We start from the raw sequence: 21,865 nt of genomic DNA, 5'->3' as shown, positions 1-21,865 counted from the left end.
CAATTTCCCTATGCTAACAGCCTTCAATCAGCTTCATCCCATTTTTCCACTACAAAGTTTTCCACTCCTCTGTCTGTCTTTGAGCCTCTGCCAAATGCAAGTGGTAGTGGTTGATTATCTTAGTCTCACTTGGGTTTATTTATTTCCATGCCCCTGTTCACTTTCCTCTTGTGAGTACTGTTCCAATGAACTCGCTGAAATCTCTTGAAGTCTTGTTTCTGAAAACTGAGACCTTAACTATATCTCCCAGATTTGGGCTATTTTTAAATTTGGTCAGTTGCCTTCTAGGTATGACTATTGATGATAACCTTGAACAGCATAGGATGTAGAATAAAGCTCTATGGTTAAGACATGTGAGATCTCCCTTCAGAGGGACACAGCCCCCAGCTCATGTCCCTCCTGGGCTGTACCTTTAACCAGGCCATGAGTCAGAGAGATTTACAAAATCTTTGCCAAAAATAGCAAATAAATGCCAGCACCTATAATATTCCCTTGATCTACTGATCTAGATACCTTATCAAAGAAAGAAAAAAGTTTCCTTGTCATTAGCTCTACTGGCTACAATTTACTGAGCAGTAGCTGGGCTGCAGTCCAGTGCTAGGGTGTGAGATCCAATCTGATCTCTAACAATTGTAGGAGGTTGGTATCATTAATCAATTGTCGAGAGAAATTTAAGCTCAGGGAAATGAAAGAAACTTGCCTATGGTTATGTAATTATCAGAGATAGAAAGCAATTCAATTTTAGCTTTATCTGACTCCAACTATTATGCCATATTGCCAAGCAATGATGTTAGTAACAACAAGCAAAAAATAATTAGGCCGGCAAAACATTAAATTCAGGTTTAGCTTCTATTTTCATAAGTATAGTGCCGACGTGACTGCAAGCCAAAGCCTGCAGGGCAGGGCTACTTTTGAAGTTCCATATTGAATTTTGGGCATCATATTTTAAGAGGAACTTTAGCCGATGGATTATATTAAAAAAAAAAAAAAAGTGGCCAGGATAGAGATCTTGAGACATCTTATCTAAGGAGCCATTATGGATACCTCGGATTATCACATCACTTAGGATAGATTGAGGAGGCAAGTGTTGCTGGGACATATGAAGGAAAATATTTAGAAATAAATTTCACTTGAGAATGACCTACTAACTGAATTTCATCTTGGGAAAGGTGAACAGGAGAAAGCAAGTGATGTTCCTATTTCTTTACTTAATTGCACAAATTGAGATTATTTTATAACAGTAAACTGGTTTTGTGAGAATGTATCTCAGGAGAGACTAGGAAAGAGGATTTCCTACTTATGCCTCTTTTGAACAAAATTTCTGCCAAATTGTCACTTTGAAAATTGTAGAAGATAAGCATGGCTTTGTTACTGAAAACCTGTCTGCTAATACATTTCTTTTATATGAAATAGGGACGTCTAGCTCCTCATTTACTTTAGAATTCATATGCAAACAAAAAACGACCTTTTTGAGCAGCCCAGGTAATCTTCTGAATCAATACTGGAAGAATGAACCCTTTGTTTTCCTTCATTACATGTTGCCTAAGGAATGTTAATTTTTTATTTTTGCTATTGAATTGCTTTTTCTTTTGGTTAGTTTTCATTTTGGCTCCAATATCTATTTCCTTGCATTACCAATGCCCACTTCCATAGGAGCTAAAACAGGTCTTTAGAAAATCATAAATTGTGAAAACATCAGCTCAATGGTAGCACTGAACAGGGTGGCAGGATGTGCTATGAAGCAGTGCCCTCCTCTTGCCCACTGGCACATCTACTCAGTCTTCAAAACTCTACCTCAGTGCTTTGTTCTTTTAATTGAAAGAAAAAGGGACAAGAAGAGGGAATCAAAGACACTCTAAGTCTCAGAACCCTTCCTCATCGGTAACATCAGGCTATGATTTCAACCCACAGAGACTAGGAAGAGGTAACTAGCTTGGCGAGGCAGAAGGAGTACAATTCTTGTCACCATCCTACAAAATGGTTATTGTCAGAAATAGGAGCTGTGATGAAATCAGTAGCTTTAGGGTCAATCAAGAAACTATTACTATTCAGATGCCCAAGTTGTTAGATAAAAAGCATCAGTTCAGTTCAGTTCAGTCACTCAGTCATGTCCAACTCTTTGCGACCCCATGAACTGCAGCATGCCAGGCCTCCCTGTCCATCACCAACTCTCAGAGTTCACCCAAACCCACGTCCATCCAGTTAGTGATGGCATCCAGCCATCTCATCCTCTCTCATCCCCTTTTCCTCATGCCCTCAATCCCTCCCAGCATCAGAGTCTTCTCCAATGAGTCAACTCTTCATATGAGGTGGCCAAAGTACTGGAGTTTCAGCTTTAGATCATTCCTTCCAAAGAACACCCAGGGCTGATCTTTAGAATGGCCTGGTTGGATCTCCTTGCAGTCCAAGGGACTCCCAAGAGTCTTCTCCAACACCAGAGTTCAAAAGCATCAATTCTTCAGCACTCAGCCTTCTTCACAGTCCAACTCTCACATCCATACATGACTACTGGAAAAACCATAGCCTTGACTAGACGGACCTTTGTTAGCAAAGTGATGTCTCTGCTTTTAAATATGCTATCTAGGTTGGTCATAAACTTCCTTCCAAGGAGTAAGCATCTTTTAATTTCGTGGCTGCAGTCATCATCTGCAGTGATTTTGGAGCCCCAAAAAATAAAGTCTGACACTGATTCCACTGTTTCCCCATCTATTTCCCATGAAGTGATGGGACCAGATGCCATGATCTTCGTTTTCTGAATGTTGAGCTTTAAGCCAACTTTTTCACTCTCCTCTTTCACCTTCATCAAGAGGCTTTTTAGTTCCTCTTCGCTTCCTGCCATAAGGGTGGTGTCATCTGCATATCTGAGGTTATTGATATTTCTCCCAGCAATCTTGATTCCAGCTTGTGTTTCTTCCAGCCCAGCGTTTCTCATGATATACTCTGCATATAAGTTAAATAAACAGGGTGACAACAATATATAGCCCTGACGTACTCCTTTTCCTATTTGGAACCAGTCTGTTGTTCCATGTCCAGTTCTAACTGTTGCTTCCTGACCTGCATATAGGTTTCTCAAGAGGCAGGTCAGGTGGTCTGGCATTCCTATCTCTTTCAGAATTTTCCACAATTTATTGTGATCCACACAGTCAAAGGCTTTGGCATAGTTAATAAAGCAGAAGTAGATGTTTATCTGGAGCTCTCTTGCTTTTTCCATGATCCAGTGGATGTTGGCAATTTGATCTCTGGTTCCTCTGCCTTTTCTAAAACCAGCTTGAACATCTGGAAGTTCATGGTTCACGTATTGCTGAAGCCTGGCTTGGAGAATTTTGAGCATTACTTTACTAGTGTGTGAGATGAATGCAATTGTGCGGTAGTTTGAGCATTCTGTGGCATTGCCTTTCTTTGGGATTGGAATGAAAACTGACATTTTCGAGTCCTGTGGCCACTGCTGAGTTTTCCAAATTTGCTGGCATATTGAGTGCAGCACTTTCACAGCATCATCTTTCAGGATTTGAAACAGCTCAACTGGAATTCCATCACCTCCATTAGCTTTGTTTGTAGTGATGCTTTCTACGGCCCACTTGACTTTACATTCCAGGATGTCTGGCTCTAGGTGAGTGATCACACCATAAAAAGCAAAAGCATCAATACTAGCCAATTTCTTTACTGTTTTTCCAACTGCCCATTGGACATCAGAACGGCCCCTACCCCCTGATATTCCCCATTTCTGCTGATGGTATAGTTCTTCTTGTTGGCCCAGGTCCATCCAGATGCTGGAACAACATCCATTATTCTCTCTGGCTCATTCCTTATAACCAATCAGTCCCTATGACACAGCTTTACCATGTCTTTTCTGTTGTAGTACTTTCTAGTTCTCATAGTCAGTCTGAAATCTGTATAGAAGGCTAGTAATTCAGGTAGGGTTTCTATGTTGCAGTTTTGAGATCAAATTCCTTCTTCTGAAGACCTCAGTCTTTGCTCTTATGGTCTTCAGTTGACTGGATGAGGCCCTTACACATAAGGGAGGATAATCTGTTTTACTCAGGTCTACCTATTTAAATGTTGTTGCTAAGTTGTGTCTGCTGCTGCTGCTAAGTCACTTCGGTCATGTCTGACTCTGTGCAACCCCATAGACGGCAGCCCACCAGGCTCCCCTGTCCCTGGGATTCTCCAGGTAAGAACACTGGAGTGGGTTGCCATTTCCTTCTCCAATACATGAAAGTGAAAAGTGAAAGTGAAGTCACTTAGTCGTGTCCGACTCTGTGCAACCCCATGGACTGCAGCCTACCAGACCCCTCTGTCCATGGGATTTTCCAGGCAAGAGTGCTGGAGTGCGGTGCCATTGCTTTCTCCAGAGAGTTGTGTCTGACTCTTTGTCATCTCATGGACTGCAGCATGCCAGGCTCCTCTGTCCTCCATTATCTCCTAGAGTTTGCTAAAATTCATGTCTTTTGAGTCAGTGATGTTATCTAACCATCACATCTTCTGCCATCCTCTTCTCTTCCTGCCCTCAGTCTTTCCCAGCATTGGGGTCTTTTCCAATGAGTCAGCTCTTTGCATCATCTGGCCAAAATATTGGAACTTCAGCTTCAGCAACAGTCCTTCCAATGAATATTGGAATAATAAAACCTAAAGGTTTTATTTCCTTTAGGATGGACTGGTTTGATCTCCTTGCAGTCCAAGGGACTCTCAAGAGTCTTCTCCAATACGACAATTTGAAAGCATCAGTTCTTCAGTGCTTAGCCTTCTTTATGATTCAGACCTCTCATCCATACATGACTACTGGAAAAACCATAGCTTTGACTAGATGGATCTTTGTTGTGATGTCTAAAGGTTAATCAGATCTAAAAAATACCTTCACAGTAACATCTAGACTGGTATTTGAATAAACAAATAGGTGTGTCAGCTTAGCCAAGTTGATATATAAAATCAACCTTCACACCATCATAATTCAGTCCTGTCACTTTCCCCTTTAATCTTGGCCACGGAGTCTCTATTCATGCTTTCCTCACTCCTCAGCTTGAGCACTTTCTCTAGGTTTGTTCCAGAGTTGTCAGGTCCTGGCCCTTCACAGATCTTCAGTGTTTCTCCCATAGCTTGTAGGATTGAATCCACATCTTGACCTGGGGTGTTTTGATTACCAACACAGTCACTGGAAGACCTCATCTTAGAGCTCTTTTGTTCCCTGCTCCAACAGCTGGTTTGTTTTAAGATATACCTTTCAGGTCTTTTCAGAATAAAGATGGACTAAGATGGACAGAGGAGCCTGGCAGGCTACAGTCCTTGGGGTTACAAAAGAGTCAGACATCACTTAGAGACTAAACAGTAACAATAAGGTTAAAACACACATTTACAGAGTCAAATAGGCCTATTCCTATTTGTTATAATTATATTTTAAAATTTTATTTAAATATTTCCCCTATACAGATTTGCCAGATTCATGTGAGCAAGGAACCCACTGAATCTTGCCTCCAATTCCAGGCTGTAGTTCATTTCAGAGGGTATATTTGAAAAATTATAAAAGCAAATTTACTAAAAATATGGTTTTCATTTTTTCCTTTTTGGCTTCTTCTAGTTCAGCATCACGCCTCCAGAATCCTGTGGTTTGAAGACTTGTGCCCTTTTCCTTCTACTTCACACACTGGTTAGTCTTTTGTTTGCTTTGTTAGTGCTGCGTTTTTTGTTTCCTCCTTCGTGATTTTAGGAGCTCCCTTTTCCCTCCCACAGGACTCCCTGTGGCCACAGATTCTAGGGGAGCACCTAGAACCACTACGGGAGAATATAGAGGCACACACACATTGACTTCTAGTCTTTGAAATTCAACTCAGATAACTGAGTTTGCAGAACTGAAATACTGAATAACAGTAGGCATCATTCTGTGGCCATCATGTCATGGGCTTGCAATCAGAAAGATGTGAATGGAAAGACAAATATCATATGATGTTGCTTATATGCGGAATCCTAAAAAGGGTACAAAAGAACTTATCCACAAAAAAGAGTTACAGATGTAGAAAACAAACTTATGGTTACTGGGGAAGTATGTTAGTTGCTCAGTTGTGTCTGACTCTACAGAAGGACTATAGCCCACCAGGCTTCTCTGTCAATGGAATTTTTCAGACAAAAACACTGGGGTGGGTGGCCATTCCCTTCTCCAGGGGATCTTTACAACCCAAGGATTGAACCCAGGTCTTCTGCATTGCAGTTAGATTCTTTACTGTCTGAGCCACCAGGAAAGTATCATGGTTACCAGGGGGTAAGGGATAAATTAAAGATCAGTTCAGTTCAGTCGCTCAGTCGTGTCCGACTCTTTGCGACCCCATGAATCGCAGCACGCCAGGCCTAGGATTGACATATACACACTACTATATATAAAACAAATAACTAACAAGGACCTGTATAGCACAGAGAACTCTATTCAATATTTGGAAATGGCCTATGTGGGAAAAGAATCTAAAAACACTGTATTGATGAATATGTATAACTGATTACTTTGCTGCACACCTGAAACGAACTCAACATTGTAAATCAACTATATTCCAATAAAATTTTTTTTAAAAAAAGAAAGATGTGAATGAGTGAAGGTATCTAGATGAATAGCATTGTTAGCTATTCTTAAAGAAAAAAGAGTTAGAGGAAACTTATTGTATAGAATGACAGAAAAATCCTGAAAGAAAATGATTTTTCATAATGTAATGTATTTTTAAAAATTATTAGCATGAAGTAAGAGAGAAGGGTTTGGAACTAGATTGCCTTGGTTTGAATTCTTGCTTTGCAGCTTCTTGGAAGGTTACCACTGTGTGTCTCAATTTCCTCCTTTGTAAAATAAAGCAATAATAGTAGTATTTAAAAGAAAGGGTTATTGTGAAAATTGAATGAGTTCATATTCTTTAGCACTTAGAAGAATGCCTAGCATAGAGAAAACCTGCAATACACTGAAACTCTTATCATTAGTTTTATTATTTCTCTTACTACAGATTTAAAGCAGATTAAAAAGCAGAGACATCACTTTGCCAATGAAGGTCCATATAGTCAAAGCTATATTTTTCCAGTAGTCATGTACAGATGTGAGAGTTGACCCATAAAGAAGACTGAGCACTGAAGAATTGAAGCTTTTGAACTGTGGTGCTAGAGAATTGTTTTGAGAGTCCCTTGGACTGCAAGAAGATCAAATCAGTCAATGATAGAGGAAATCAGTCCTGAGTATTGATTGGAAGGACTGATGCTAAAGCTGAAGCTCTAATCCTTTGGCCACCTGATGCAAATAGCCAACTCAAGGGAAGACACTGATGCTGGGAAAGATTGAGGGCAGGAGGAGAAGGGGACTACAGCGGTTGAAATGGTTGGATGGCATCACCAACTCCATGGAAATGAGTTTGAGCAAACTCTGGGAGACAGTGAAGGCCAGGGAAGCCTGGCATGTTGCAGTTCATGGATGAAGTCATAAAGAGTTGGATAGAACTTAGCAACTAAACAATAACACTATAGATTTAAGGTAATAATTGATAGTAATAATCTGATTTCACTAGAAAACTTCACAAAATATAAAGCTAATGGAATAGGTTGAGTTTGATACTTGGAAAATGTATTATAATTTTTCATGCAAATATTAGTCTCACACACATTTCTCAAATGAAAAAATCTGTTCTAACACATGAGCCCTGCTGTGCAATGTGTTATGTCTCATGAAGTAAACCAAGGAAAAAGCCCATATAATCAAGCACAGATGAAAGGGAAACATTCAAAATAGGTGATACAAGTATAACAACATGATTTCAAATGGCAAAAACTAAGGGGAAAGGGTGGACAAAAGAGACAACATGCGTGCCTGTGTGTGGAGAGGAGGCAGAGAAACGGTGGCGGCTGATGTAAGAGAAGTAGGTTAGCAGTTGACATATAGACTGTGGTTGCTATTTAGTCACTAAGTTGTGTCTGACTCTTTGTGACCTTGTGGACGGTAGCCCGCCCGCTTCCTCTGTCCGTGGGATTTCCCCAGGCAGTAATACTGGACTGAGTTGCTATTTCCTTCTCCAGGGGATCTTCCTGACCCAGCGATCAAACCCACATCTCCTATGTCTCTCACACTGGCAGGTGGAGTCTTTACCACTGAGCCACCTGGGGAGCCCGAGATTATGAATTATAAAATGAGTTATTTCAAAATTCTTAAAATACACTTACTGCATACTTAAGAAATAGCATGATAATTCATTTATGTTTTTAAAAATATAACTTTGTTGGTATATTTGAGCTGAAGGAAAGAAATCTAAAAAGTCCACTTAGTTTACTCTCCCTCTCATTCTGGGTTTAGGCGGTGGTGGTGGTTCAGCCACTAAGTTGCGTCTGACTTTTGCAACCCCATGGACCCCCTGCCAGGCTCCTCTGTCCATGGGATTCTCCAGGCAAGAATACTGGAGTGGGTTGCCATTTCCTTCTCCCTCTGAGAACAAACCAGGATGAGGTCAGAGGGACATCTCTTCCAGACAGACTGGAGGGCTCAGTGCCATGCAGTGCCAACAGTGGAGAGGTTGTGATTCTCCAGTTCCTACTGAGAATGACTTTAAGTGAAGCACAGGAGTTGGCTTGTCTTTAAGAAAGAAGCTTGATTAGTCGTGATACAGAGCACCAGGTCCAGGTACTTGCCCACTGCATCCTCTGGTCTTCTCTATAACTGAAAGGAAACTAGCCACCACTTAGAAATGTGGAAATAAGGAAAATTCATAAAATAAGGTCTGCCCTTCATATGAATAGGAAATAACTTGTACCTTATCTTCTCTCTGTATTTACCATGTTTAATGTGGGGAAATTTTCATATTTTATAATGATGATACATTTAAAAAGGAAATAATATCTAAATGACTATACAGAGTAAACATTTAAAAGATCAACTTACTTTCTTACAAAATAAACAACTAAAGGCAAAGATAAAGGAATAATCCTCAAGCAGAGAAACCAATACTTGAATATATGTCTGTCTGTCTATACAAGGAAAGGAGTAGAAGGAAATGGAGAAAATAAAGATTACTTGCTCAAAAATTTGGAGAAAAATATCATTAAACCTCAATAATTCAAACTTCATTCAAATGGAATTAATAGAACTTTAAACTCTATCAGTTAATAACAAAAAAATAAAATTTAGTGGTAGGAAAACATACTTTAAAAAAGAGCAAATGATGCTCAAGCTAAAAACCACTTAGCAGGGGAGTGGAGTCAAGATGGTGAAACAGGAGGATGTGGAGTTCACCTCTTCCCACAAATGTATCAAGAATACATCAGGGTTTCTCTGGTGTCTCAGTGGTAAAGAACGCACTTGTCAGTGCAGGAGACATGGGTTAGATCCCTGATCCAGGAAGATCCCACATGCTGCGGAGCAACTAAGCCTGTGTGCCACAACTATCGAGCCTGTGCTCCAGAGCCTGGGGGCCACAACTACGGAAGCCCACATGCCCTAGGGCCCATGCTCCAGGAGAGAAGCCACTGCAATAAGTAGCCCATGCACTCCAGTACTCTTGCCTGGAAAATCCCATGGGCGGAGGAGCCTGGTAGGCTGCAGTCCATGGAGTCGCTGAGGGTCGGACACGACTGAGCGACTTCACTTTCACTTTTCACTTTAATGCGTTGGAGAAGGAAATGGCAACCTGCTCCAGTGTTTTTGCCTGGAGAATCTCAGGGACGGGGGAGCCTGGTGGGCTGCCATCTATGGGGTCGCACAGAGTCGGACACGACTGAAGCGACTTAGCAGTAGCAGCAGCACTGAAACCAGAGAGTAGCCCTCGCTCTCTACAACTAGAGTAAAGGTCGTGCTGCAGTGAAGACCCAGCACAGCCAAAAACTAATTAATAAAAAAAGAATACATCTACTAACAGAACTGTTCTCACAGAGCACTTGCTGAACACTAGCAGAGGACCTTGGGCACCTGAAACCACAAGAAAAATGCCCACACAACCAGGTAGGACAAAAGAAAGGCACATAGAAACAAGGAAATGGGATAAAGTCTTGCACCTCTGGAGGGAGCTGAAGGAAAGGAAAGGATCCTGCCACCGGGGAAGCCCCCTCATCAGTGGGGAGATCGTCTGGGACAGAAGAGGAGCTTTGGGGGCTCAGAGGAGAGGGCGGCAACCCATCTATGGCAGGCAGGACAGCATAAGACCTATGTAAGTGGTAAGTGCCAGAGCCCTCTGGCCTCAGCCTGAGACGGGTGTTTGCTGATGCAGAAGTGGGGTTGGGTGCTGGAATGTAGGGTTTGGAGAGCAGACTCAGTGAGGGGACAGCTGCTGGGTGTAAAGAGACAGTCTGAAGGAATGAGAGCACCAAATCCACAACTGGAAATGTTTGTGGAAGAAGTCTGGGCCACCATAGCCACGGATGCCACTGTTGAATGACCCTCAAGTAGTGGGGCCACCGCTGCAGCCCCCTTACCCAAGTGCTGGTCCCTGCCTCCATGGGCACTGGGAGGGGCACTCACCTGAGTAGCTCACACACCCTACCCATCGCTGCCTCTCTCTGCCCACCTAGGCAGGCATGTGTGTTCCAAGGCAGCCTTGGGAGTAGATGCTGGTGGAAGACACATGCAAAAGCGGGGCTGAAACCACAGCTGAGATCCAGGGGCCCTGTGACTAAGGAGGAAGAGCTCAAATCTCTCCATGGACTTACACCCCCACTGCTGACTTTGGAAACTCAGTGACTGTGGGATATTTGAACAGATAAATGCTCCCATAGCTGAGACAGGTGTAGGTTTAGGGCCTATGGGCTTTGTGGGCATAGACATGCCAGGATTCTGTTCTCTGCTCAGACACTCAGTTGTGTCTGACTTTCTGTGACCCTACTGGATCAGGTCAAAATCTAAGCTGCCTCCATAGCCCCCACAGTGGGTCCCGATGCATGGTTACTGCAGTCCTGGGACCTGACTGGTGGATATGCACAGATGGTCTGGTGAAAACAACACCTGAGAGACACCAGGGCCAACTGCCAGCATACCCACAGTTACAGTAGGGCCGAGAGCAGTGCCACCAACAGTGTGATTTGTGAGCCAGTCCAGGGTGTGAAAAGTGACACAGCAGAGCACACGCACAGGTGAACAGCTCCAGAGGAGGAATACTCCGTGGCTTCCCTGCTAGCGGGAGTGTTGAATCCCACCTACCTCACATCGCAGGTCAGAAACATGGCTAAGATACAGATCTGGAAGTCTCTACTCCACCCACTGGGGAGCCAACCCCACCTCAGTGATAGTCACAGGGCAGAGAGGAGGCCCTGCTCAATACCCGGTGCAGACTGGTCACCGCAACATCAATCCCACCATTTTCAAGGGGATAAAGATCAGCATACATGGAGAAAAGAGGTAGCAGACATCCACTGTAAAAACAGCCATCACATAAAAAAATATCAAACCCATATAGGCTACATAGAGAAGGTTCCACATAAAAATAGCCCTCTAAGAGAATCTATTGCTATTGTTTAGTCACTAAGTCGTGATGACTCTTTGCGACCCCATGGACTGTAGCCCGCCAGGCTCAGCTGTCCATGGGATTCTTCCCCACCCTGGGATCGAACCCACATCTCCGTGTCTCCTGCAATGGCAGGCAGATTCTTTACCACTGTACCATCATGGAAGTCCAGGGAGTCTGAGGTCAAGCATCAGGAGGAAGAACCCCCAGAGGGAATGGCTACCCACTCCACTATTCTTGCCTGGAGAATCCCATGGACAGAGAAGCCTGGCGAGCTACAGTCATGGGGTCACAAAGAGTTGGACACGACTGAGTGACTAAGCGCAGCATAGCACATGCTCTAAAGAATGTGGGAATAGCATCTGAGTTATAAAAGCACTGAAGCAATGGCAGTTTTTTTGATGAAATGATTCTGACAAGGAAAGGTTTATTATTTTGCTTTAATTGAGGGTAAAACTACTAAAACTGTGCAGTTAAAAGTAATAAATGCTGTAGGTTTAAATTCTCTCAGTCACAGTAGAGGTGACGGAGGGTTTTATGGAGGTGGTAGTTTTGATGCTGACAAAGCTCTATATAATGAAAAGATTACCTGTCCCAGAGACCGCCAGTCCAAACCAGCACTGCCGATGTAAACATGCTGTTTGTCCACAATCCAGAAGGAGGACTGCAGTCGGCCCTTGTTGTAGGCAGTCATGTTCATGTAGGTCACCTCAGCTCCTAGGAGTTTAAGGAAATCCCAGTGAGCCTCTGTGTCAAGGCCCTGAACATGCAGTCACCTACCCGCAGCAATACTCATGGTCTGCATCCACCGCAGCTGGCACTCAGGGAAGCCACATATTTACATTAGTTTAGTTCACAGAGGACCCCTGAGGAGCTACTTTATTCCCAAAAAGGATACAAAGGAATAAAAAAGAGTAAGTTTTCCCTATGATATGACAAGATTGTGGCTTCTCAAGTCAGATCTGACTCAGACCCCTGCCCCTTGATTTATCATTCAGATGGTGAGATAGGTGTGCCATGCTCTTCTTTTACTTTGGGGTTACTTTTCAGAGAGTTTTGCAATCAGTAAAAAGGTTGGTCTTTCTTAATAATATAGCTTTCCTCAACAAGGAACTGGCCTTCATTTTCTTTATTGATTTGCATATTGATTTATAATATTGCATTAGTTTCAGGTGTACAGCAAAGTGATCCAGTTACACACACACACACACACACACACACACACACACACACACACACAGTTGTATTTGACTTTTTGCAACCCCATGGAATACATAGTCAATGGAATTCTCCAGGCCACAATACTGGAGTGGGTAGCCTTTTCCTTCTCCAGGAGATCTTCCTGACCCAGGGATTGAACCCAGGTCTCCCACATTGCAGGTGGATTCTTTACCAGCTGAGCCACAAGGGAAGCCCAAGAATACTGGAGTGGGTAGCCTATCCCTTCTCCAGCGGATCTTCCCAACCCAGGAATCAAACTGGGGCCTCCTGCATTGCAGGAGCTATCAGGGAAGACCTCCTCCCCCACCCCCACCAAAACACACACATGGCTACATTTCAGGATACAGAAAGGAAGAGTAATTTACACTATAAACTTAACCTATAACTCTTGGGAGGATGTTAAGTATGCATCTGGGTTCTTGTGGCAGGAAGATAGAAAGAGAAACCAGGAAGCTGGGAGAGGATCTGAGGTGAAGAAAGCATCCAGGAAGACTTTCTCTGTGGGTGGAGCAAACTCATTATCCTAGATAAGTCCAGGCACATGTTCCTTAGCCTTCAGCTGTCCTGGAATAGTAACATCCCAGAGGACGAACAGTTGGGAAAGGCGGACTCTGAATGTCCAAAGTGGGGAGTTACCATGGCAATCATGGAGAGACCCAAATCCGCATGGAGGGTGTGATACCCTCAGAGGCAGTTGCCAGTGCTCCTAAGTGGATGAAGAGCAGCATTTGTCTTTGGAGAGTGTTAGTTTCCTAGGGCTGCCATGACAAAGTACCGCAAACTGAGTGGCTTAAAACAACAGAAACTTATTCTTCCTTAGTTCTGGAGATTAGAAGTTCAAGATGTCAGCGGGCCCATGCTCCCTCTGAAACCTGTAGAGGAGAATCCTTTCTTGCTTCTTCCCAGCTCCTTGTGGTGGCCATCAATCTCTGGCATTCCTTGGGTTACAGATGCATCACCCCAATCTTCCCACCTCTGTTGCCACATGACATATTCTCCCTATGTGTCTCTATCTTCTCCTCTTCTTATAGAGACACCAATTATGCTGGATTAAGGGCCCACCCTGCTACAGCATGACCCTATCTTAATTAATTATATCTGCAAAACCCCTATTTCCAAATAAGTTCATAATTGGAGGTACAGGGTGGGGTAGGTCTTCAGCTTGTCTTTGGGCAGACACAGCTCAATCCATAACAGAGATCTTGGCTGTGCCCTTCAATAGCACTATACTGACCAGCACTAATGGAACCATTTTCTCATCTCTGGAAGAAGAGTATAAAGGTGACCTTGGGTTTGCTTCAGAAAAAGGAGTAAGAATAAAAAGAATGGAGGACCATTTACAAGCCATCAAGGACAACATCAAGCGTGCTAACAGTCATACAATAGGGCTCCCATAAGGAGAAGAGAGAGAGAGAGAAAGGGGAAGAGAACGTATTTGAAGACATAATAGCTGAAAACTTCCCTAACCTGGGGAAGGTAACAGATACCTAGGTCCAGGAAGCACAGAGAGTCCCAACCAGGATCAACCCTAAGAAGACCATACCAAGACAAGTTGTAATTAAAATGTCAAAAGTTAAAGATAGAATATTAAAAGCAGCAAGGGAAAAGCAATTATTTACCTACAAGAGAACTCCCATGAGTCTCTCAGCTGAATTTTTCAGCAGAAATCTGCAGGCCAGAAGGGAACTGCACAATATATTTAAAGAGAAGAAAGAGGAAAAGTTACAACTAAGAATACCCGACAAGGCTTTCATTCAGGTTGGATGGAGAAATCAAAAGTTTTACAAACAAGCAAAAGCTAGCACCACTAAAGCAGCTTTATAGTGAAATGTTAAAAGGGACCAGAAACATGAAAATTATGAAAGGAAAAAAAAAACTTCATTGGTAAAGGCAAATATATAGTAAAAGTAGTGTGGATTGCAGCCTACTAGGCTCCTCCACCCATGGGACGTTCCAGGCAAGAGTACTGGAGTGGGTTGCCATTGCCTTCTCTGGATAAAGGTAGTAGGAAGGATAAAAGACAAAAGCAGGGAGAACTGGATGAAGGCGACTGAAAGATACAAAGTTCCATTTACAAGATAAAGAAGCACTATTGATGCACAACATAATAAATATGAGTAACAATACTGTATGTTAGAGATGAAAGTTTTAAAAAGAGTAAATCCTTAGAGTCCTCATCACAAGTTTTTTCTATTTATTTAATTTTAATTAAAATTTATTTAATTTTATATCTATATGAGATGATAGACATTTGGTAAACTTACTGTGATGAACATTTCATGATGAACATAAGTCAAATCCACCTTAAACATATAGTACTGTATGTCAATATGTCAATAAAACTGGAAGAAATAAAAACAAATTCAAGCATATCAAATAAAGTGTAAAATTTAAAATGATCAGGATCTGCTTCATCCCTGCTGTTCAGATGGCAAGGGGGTACTGAATATCTGAAAGACCAGAAAGGTGTGACCCCATCACTCTACTATGGAACCCCAAGTGAAGGCGGAGAGCTTGGAAGACAGTGATGGCTATGCTAAGCCGACAGCTACAAGGCCAATGGAGCTGCGTGTAGAGATCAAGCAATATATAATAACAGTAATTCCCACTTACTGAACAGCTCTTTGAGAACAGGGTCAAGACAGCTGTTACAACACATGGTATATCATTTTTCCCCCTACAAATGACTGGACTTGGTGTAAGAAAACCCACTGAAAATATTTGATAATATATCTGGAAAACTGTCTATATATGGTTTTGAAATATCACTTTTTTATTAAGAATTGTTTATTTCTTTTTTCTATCTAAATCTAATTCCCATCTATTTCTGAAAATACATGCTTTATCTTAATTTGTACCTTAATTTAGATATATTTATATAATTTATATATTTACAAATATATATTCAGTTATATTCAACTCAGAAAACTAAGATCATGGCATCCAGTCCCATCACTTCATGACAAATAGATGGGGAAACAGTGGAAGACTTTATTTTGGGGGGGCTCCAAAATCACTGCAGATGGTCACTGCAGCCATGAAATTAAAAGACGTTTGCTCCTTGGAAGAAAATTTATGACCAACCTAGACAGCATATTAAAAAGCAGAGACATTACTTTGCCAACAAAGGTCTGTCTAGTCAAGGCTATGGTTTTTCCTGTGGTCATGTATGGATGTGAGAGTTGGACTATAATGAAAGCTGAGTGCCGAAGAATTGATGCTCTTTTGAACTGGTATTAGAGAAGACCCTTGAGAGTCCCTTGGACTGCAAGGAGATCCAACCAGTCTATCCTAAAGGATATCAGTCCTGAATAGTCATTGGAAGGACTGACTTTGAAGCTGAAACTCCAATAATTTGGCCACCTGATGCAAAGAGTTGACTCATTGGAAAAGACCCTGATGCTGGGAAAGATTGAGGGTGGGAGGAGAAGGGGATGACAGAGGATGCGATGGCTGGATGGCATCACTGATTCAATGGACATGAGTTTGAGTAAGCTCCACGAGTTGGTGGTGAACAGAGAGGTCTGGCGTGCTGCAGTCCATGGGGTCGCAAAGAAACAGACACGACTGAGCGACTGAACTGAACTGAACTGACTGAACTGTTCCTCATTTTATTATGAACATATTATTCAATATTTTACTTATAAGAATTTATTTTACATGTACTTCTAAACTATCTTTTTTATTGGTTATGGAAATTATCCTCATCCTACTGTTTTTTTGGGCTTCCCTGGTGGCTCAGTGGTAAAGAAATTGCCTGCCAATCAAGAGACATCTCTGGGTCAGGAAGATCCCCTGGAGAAGGGCGTGGCTACCCACTCCAGCATTCTTGTCTGGAGCACCCCATGGAGAGAGGAGCCTAGCGGGCTACAGCCCATAGACTTGCAGAGCCAGACATGACTGAAGTGACTGAGCATGCACACACATGCACATATCTTCTTTATATCTAGCATTCCTCTCTCTCTCTCTCTCTCAGTCTCTTTCATGAAAGGGAAACAAAATCTTCACAGGATATGTCTTTAGTTGATGTTACATGAGGTTGAGAGGTGCATCCTTTCTTCTTGGCAAATACCCTCTTCTTAGAGTGCTAAGTGGACCCACATGATGCAAAATGGAAAGGTCTAGGTACCGTGTAAACCAGTTTAGTCTCTATTTTGCCACAGCTGGTTGAACCAAATGCAGACACATGAACTATGATGACCAATAAGATTTCCTCTTTTGAGAATCCAATATTGAGTCACAAAAATCAAAGCCAAGAAGCTAGGCTGGAGTCATAAACAGATAGAGGATGCCATGACTGTCCAAGTCCACATGAATGAAGGGTAGGAGAAGACAAGCTTCAGACAGAGAGTGAAAGAACCAGGTACATGGGGAAAAGAGATAAAAAGACAATGTACTCCCAGGAGAGGAAAATGGAAAGGGGGTGCAGTCTCTGCCAGCCCTGTATCCTCAGACCAGTTAAGATTCCGACCTTGAGTTTCTCTAAATCTTTAGAATAAATTAATTGTTATTTAGACTGGGTTTGGAGGGGTTATGTTTCTTTACTAACTTATTCTTACGGGATGAATCAGATAAAACTGTACTTTATTTTGTACACACAGAAGTCCTACAACCTCCATATGTACATTTTTAATATTAGACTAAAAATATTCAGTTCTGGGCTAAAAATCATGCAATTTTTAGCAACGAGCCAGTTGCACAAATTGCGTGATTAAATATTTCAAATTTAAAATAAACATCCTGTCAAAATACTCTTCATGATGACACAAAAGGAAATATGTTAGTACATTGTGATTGAAAGTAGAAAATAAAGCTCTACGCTCCCTTTGGTGATCATGAAAGAAAATCAAACGAAGCTATCTCTAAGTTACTTCTAGAAAGTCACCTGTTGAAAGCATATTACTAGAGCTTTAGTAAATTTTATGATATATCATTTATATATTTAAGAGAAAATATGTAACATAAGAAAATTATGTAGCTCCATTACAAATGGACATTGGTGAATCCCCCTTCTCATTAAAAATAAAAACTAAAAGTTTATCAATCTGATTAAAGCAGTGCCTCCCACTCTGATGATTCTGATCCCTTTCTCCCATGAAACCTGTGGCAATAACTGGAGACGTTTTGGATTGTCAAAATTGGTTAGAGGAACACTATTAACTTCCAGCGGGGAGAGTTCGGAGATGTGGCTAAATACCTGGCAATACACTAGACAGTCTCCCACAACAAAGACTTATCCTGCCCCAAATATTGACAGTCTCACAAGTGAGATATCCTGCGTAAAGCTGTTTGCGTGTTTATGCTTGAACCCATATCCCCACCAGTTTTCTCTGATACAACTAGGATCCTGAATTTAGTGTGTACCATTGTCTGATTTTTAAATATTTTATCCCATGTTAATGTATCCCTAATAGCATTATAAAAATGAGTTTATCACCAGCTTTTGAACACAGATAGTTAATTAACCTTAAGCATATATCAAAGGGAAATGTATCAGTATTAGTAATTACAGATTTCTGGAAAGGCTTATAGATGTTTCCTGAAAGCAAAGTTTGCAGCAGAAATCTATCTTACCAATCAAGTGTCTCTTCTTCTGAATGTATTGATTTGTGTGAGCAATGAAAAAGGTCATAGCCTATTCTTGGGAGCTTTAATAAAACCAGTACAGTTTAATCAATTTAATCAGCAACATTTTGGAATCCATTGGCCTGAAGGTTAAAGGGAACACCGAAGGGTAAAAATCACTAGTCATGACGTATTTGTTTTCAAATCATTCAGTGAGTGATATTCGAAAATTTTTCTAGACAATCAGCTATATGTTTCAGTCATGGAAAAAGTGAATCTTAAGTGCACATTTCAGTTTTCGTTCTAACATATCTATTCAAATACTGTCAAAACTATGTTGTAGAATTTTTCATAGGTTGTCTCTGATACTTTGCTTTTAGTCTACAGATCTGGGCTCACAGGGACCATTCCCAGGGAAATGCCATGCTTTGTTATTGCCTCATAGTTCAACAGTTATGCTATCTATAGGAATGCTTGATTTAAGGAACCATTAGGCTTTAAAATAAAATTATATTTTAAAACAAAATTTGCTTATAGTTAATGCTGGAGAGGGTGTAGAGAAAAAGGAACCCTCCTACACTGATGGTGGGAATGAAAACTGGCACGTTCACTGTGGAGAACAGTATAGAGGTTTCTTAGAAAACTAAAAATAGAGCTACCAGATGGTCCTGCAACCCCATTTCTGGGCATATATCTGGAAGAAACTCTAAGTCGAAAAGATATGCACCCCAATGTTCATAGTAGCACTATTTACAAAAGCCAAGTCATGGAAGCAACATGAAAAGCCATCAACAGATAAATGAATAAAGAAGATATGGTAGATATACACAATAGAGTATTACTCAGCCACACAAAAGAATGAAACAATGCCGTCTGCAGCAACATGGATGGACCTAGAGATTACCATATTAATTGAAGTAAACCGAAGAAAAAGATATATTACTTATAGGTGGAATCTTAAAAAATGATATAAATGAATTTGTTCACTAGGCAGAAACAGACTCACAGACACAGAAAACAAACCTATGGTTACCAAAGGGGATACCCGGGATGTGGGAAATAAATTAGGAATTTGGTATTAACATACACACACTATTATATGTTAATTCCAAATTTAAACAACAAGGATCTACTGTAAAGCACAGAGAGCTATATTCAATAATTTTATAAAGACCTATAATGCAAAAGAATCTGAATAAGAATATATATAAATTGAAATGTATGGTTAATTTACAATGTTATGATATATAAAAATATATATAACACTTTGCTATATACCTGAAACTAACAGCACTGTAAGTTAACTATAATTTTTAAAGTGCTTAAAAATAAAAAAATCATTGCCAAGAAAAAATTAAATTTTGCTTAAATTATACATAATGAACTATACAAAAAATTCCATATTCAAAACAGATAGGTGAAACATGATCTAAAATGGCTCATCAGCTGTAATAAAACAAGATAAGGTCTGGGATGTTGGTGGCCAGAGCTCATACTTATTACTACCTCTCTCTTCCTCCTACCTCCTGGAGTCACACAACTATTTACCTAGATAACAAGATGGGGAGCAGAGAATGAAGAGCCCTCCTGAGGCTTCTGTCTCAGTGCCAGAGCTCACGGGAAGGAGGCGTCCTGCTAGAGCCCAGCGCTGCTGCAATGCCAGGGAGGACGGGGACCCAGAAGCTTCACAGGTTGACTTTCTTGGCAAAGCCCACTCACTCTACCTTACCATTTGCTGCCCCAGTAGTTACAGAAGACTGCACAGCCAAATCTGCCAGGTTTCTAAGGTAGCAAGCCTGCCTACATTGAACATGGCAGTTCACCTAACACAAATCAACAGCCTAGAGGAGGCAAGTCAAGTAGAAAAAGCATATGGCTACTGTTGAGGCAAATCAAACAGAGGAAACAGGAATTCTTAAGGACGTTTGAGAAGATATTCCAAAAGGGTAATCTAAGAACAAGATGTTCATAGGAATTAAGAGGATACAAAAACAAATTCAATCAAGTCAACTTAATATAAGACAAAGCAGTGCTGATAACCAGAATAGTGATCCAGAAGTTCAAATTCAACGTGACTTACAACACAGAATGAACCTAAAGGAGTGGAAATGACCATTGAAAAGTTGATGCATAAAGGATACATTAGGGGAAATAGTAACTCAAGGTCTGCAAGTGAGAAAAAAAGGTCTACTTAAAAGAAGAAAGAAAGGTTGATATATGTGACTTTTAAAAGTATGCAGTTAAAGGATTTGAAAATCTATGAGAGTTCCAGAGAGAACCAAAATCAGAGGGAAAAAAATTATAAAAGATGCTAGTAGCATCTCCTAGTTGTAACTACCAAAAATGTCTCCAGACATTGCCTCAAAACCTGTCCCCTGGTTGCAAACAAAATCTCCCCTGGAGGAGAACCAGTATCATAGGTTGCAGGGCAGGAAGGTATTTATTGAGTCATTCTTATAACTTTCCTGTGAATTTGAATTCTTTTCCAAATAAAATTTTAAAAATAAAATAAATTATAAAGAAAATTTCTGAGAACTGAGGACATAAGTTTCTCAAATATAAAAGCCTCCACAAGAATATACAATGGAGAAAGACAATCTCTTTAACAAGTCATGCTGCAGAGATGTTATGGGGAGGGAGGTGGGAGGGGGGTGCATGTTTGGGAACACATGTAAGAATTAAAGATTTTAAAATTAAAAAAATATAAAACTAAAAAAAAACAAAAAACCAAAAAAACAAGTCGTGCTGGGAAAACTGGTCAACCACCTGTAAAAGAATGAAACTAGAACACTTCCTAACTCCATGCACAAAAATAAACTCAAAATGGATTAAAGATACAAATGTAAGACCAGAAACTATAACACTCCTAGAGGAGAACAGAGGCAAAACACTCTCTGACATAAATCACAGCAGGATCCTCTATGACCCACCTCCCAGAGTAATGGAAATAAAAGCAAAGATAAACAAATGGGACCTAATTAAACTTAAAAGATTCTGTACAACAAAGGAAACTATAAGCAAGGTGAAAAAACAGCCTTCAGAATGGGAGAAAATAATAGTAAATATAAGCAACTGACAAAGAATTAATCTCAAAAACTATACGAACAACTCCTGCAGCTCAATACCAGAAAAATAAATGACCCAATCAAAAAATGGGTCAAAGAACTAAACAGACATTTCTCCAAAGAAGACATACACACAGCTAACAAACACATGAAAAGATGTTCAATATCAGTCATTATCAGAGAAATGCAAATCAAAACCACAATGAGGTACCATCTCACACTGGTCAGAATGGCTGCTATCAAAAAATCTACAAACAATAAATGCTGGAGAGGGTGCAGAGAAAAGGGAACCCTCCTACACTGTTGGTGGGAATGCAAACTGGTACAGCCACTATGGAGAACAGTGTGGAGATTCCTCAAAAAACTGGAAATCGAACTGCCATATAACCCAGCAATCCCACTGCTGGGCATACACACCAAAACCAAATGAAGAGACGTACCTCAATGTTCATCACATTGTTACAATAGCCAGACATGGAAGAACGAGATGTCCATTGCAGAATGGATAAAAAGCTGTACATACCAATGGTATTACTATTAAAAGAATACATTTGAATCAGTTCTAATGAGGTAGATGAA

At 40.9% G+C, this 21,865-nt stretch overlaps 1 protein-coding gene across 1 annotated transcript in view; it reads right to left on the bottom strand.

Moving 5' to 3' along the window:
• Positions 1 to 21,865, bottom strand: part of PLD5 (phospholipase D family member 5) — a 415,451-nt gene that overhangs the window by 73,581 nt on the left and 320,005 nt on the right. Inside the window, exon 5 of the mRNA XM_018060274.1 lies at positions 12,025 to 12,152. Within this exon, the coding sequence (XP_017915763.1) occupies positions 12,025 to 12,152 (128 nt within the window). The remainder of the gene's footprint in view (positions 1 to 12,024; positions 12,153 to 21,865) is intronic.

The sequence above is a fragment of the Capra hircus genome, chromosome 16 (genome assembly GCF_001704415.2).
Source record: "Capra hircus breed San Clemente chromosome 16, ASM170441v1, whole genome shotgun sequence".
In the NCBI taxonomy this organism is placed as follows: domain Eukaryota; kingdom Metazoa; phylum Chordata; class Mammalia; order Artiodactyla; family Bovidae; genus Capra; species Capra hircus.
The sequence above is the reverse complement of the archived record's forward strand: the minus strand, read 5'-3'. Positions and strand labels throughout refer to the sequence as shown.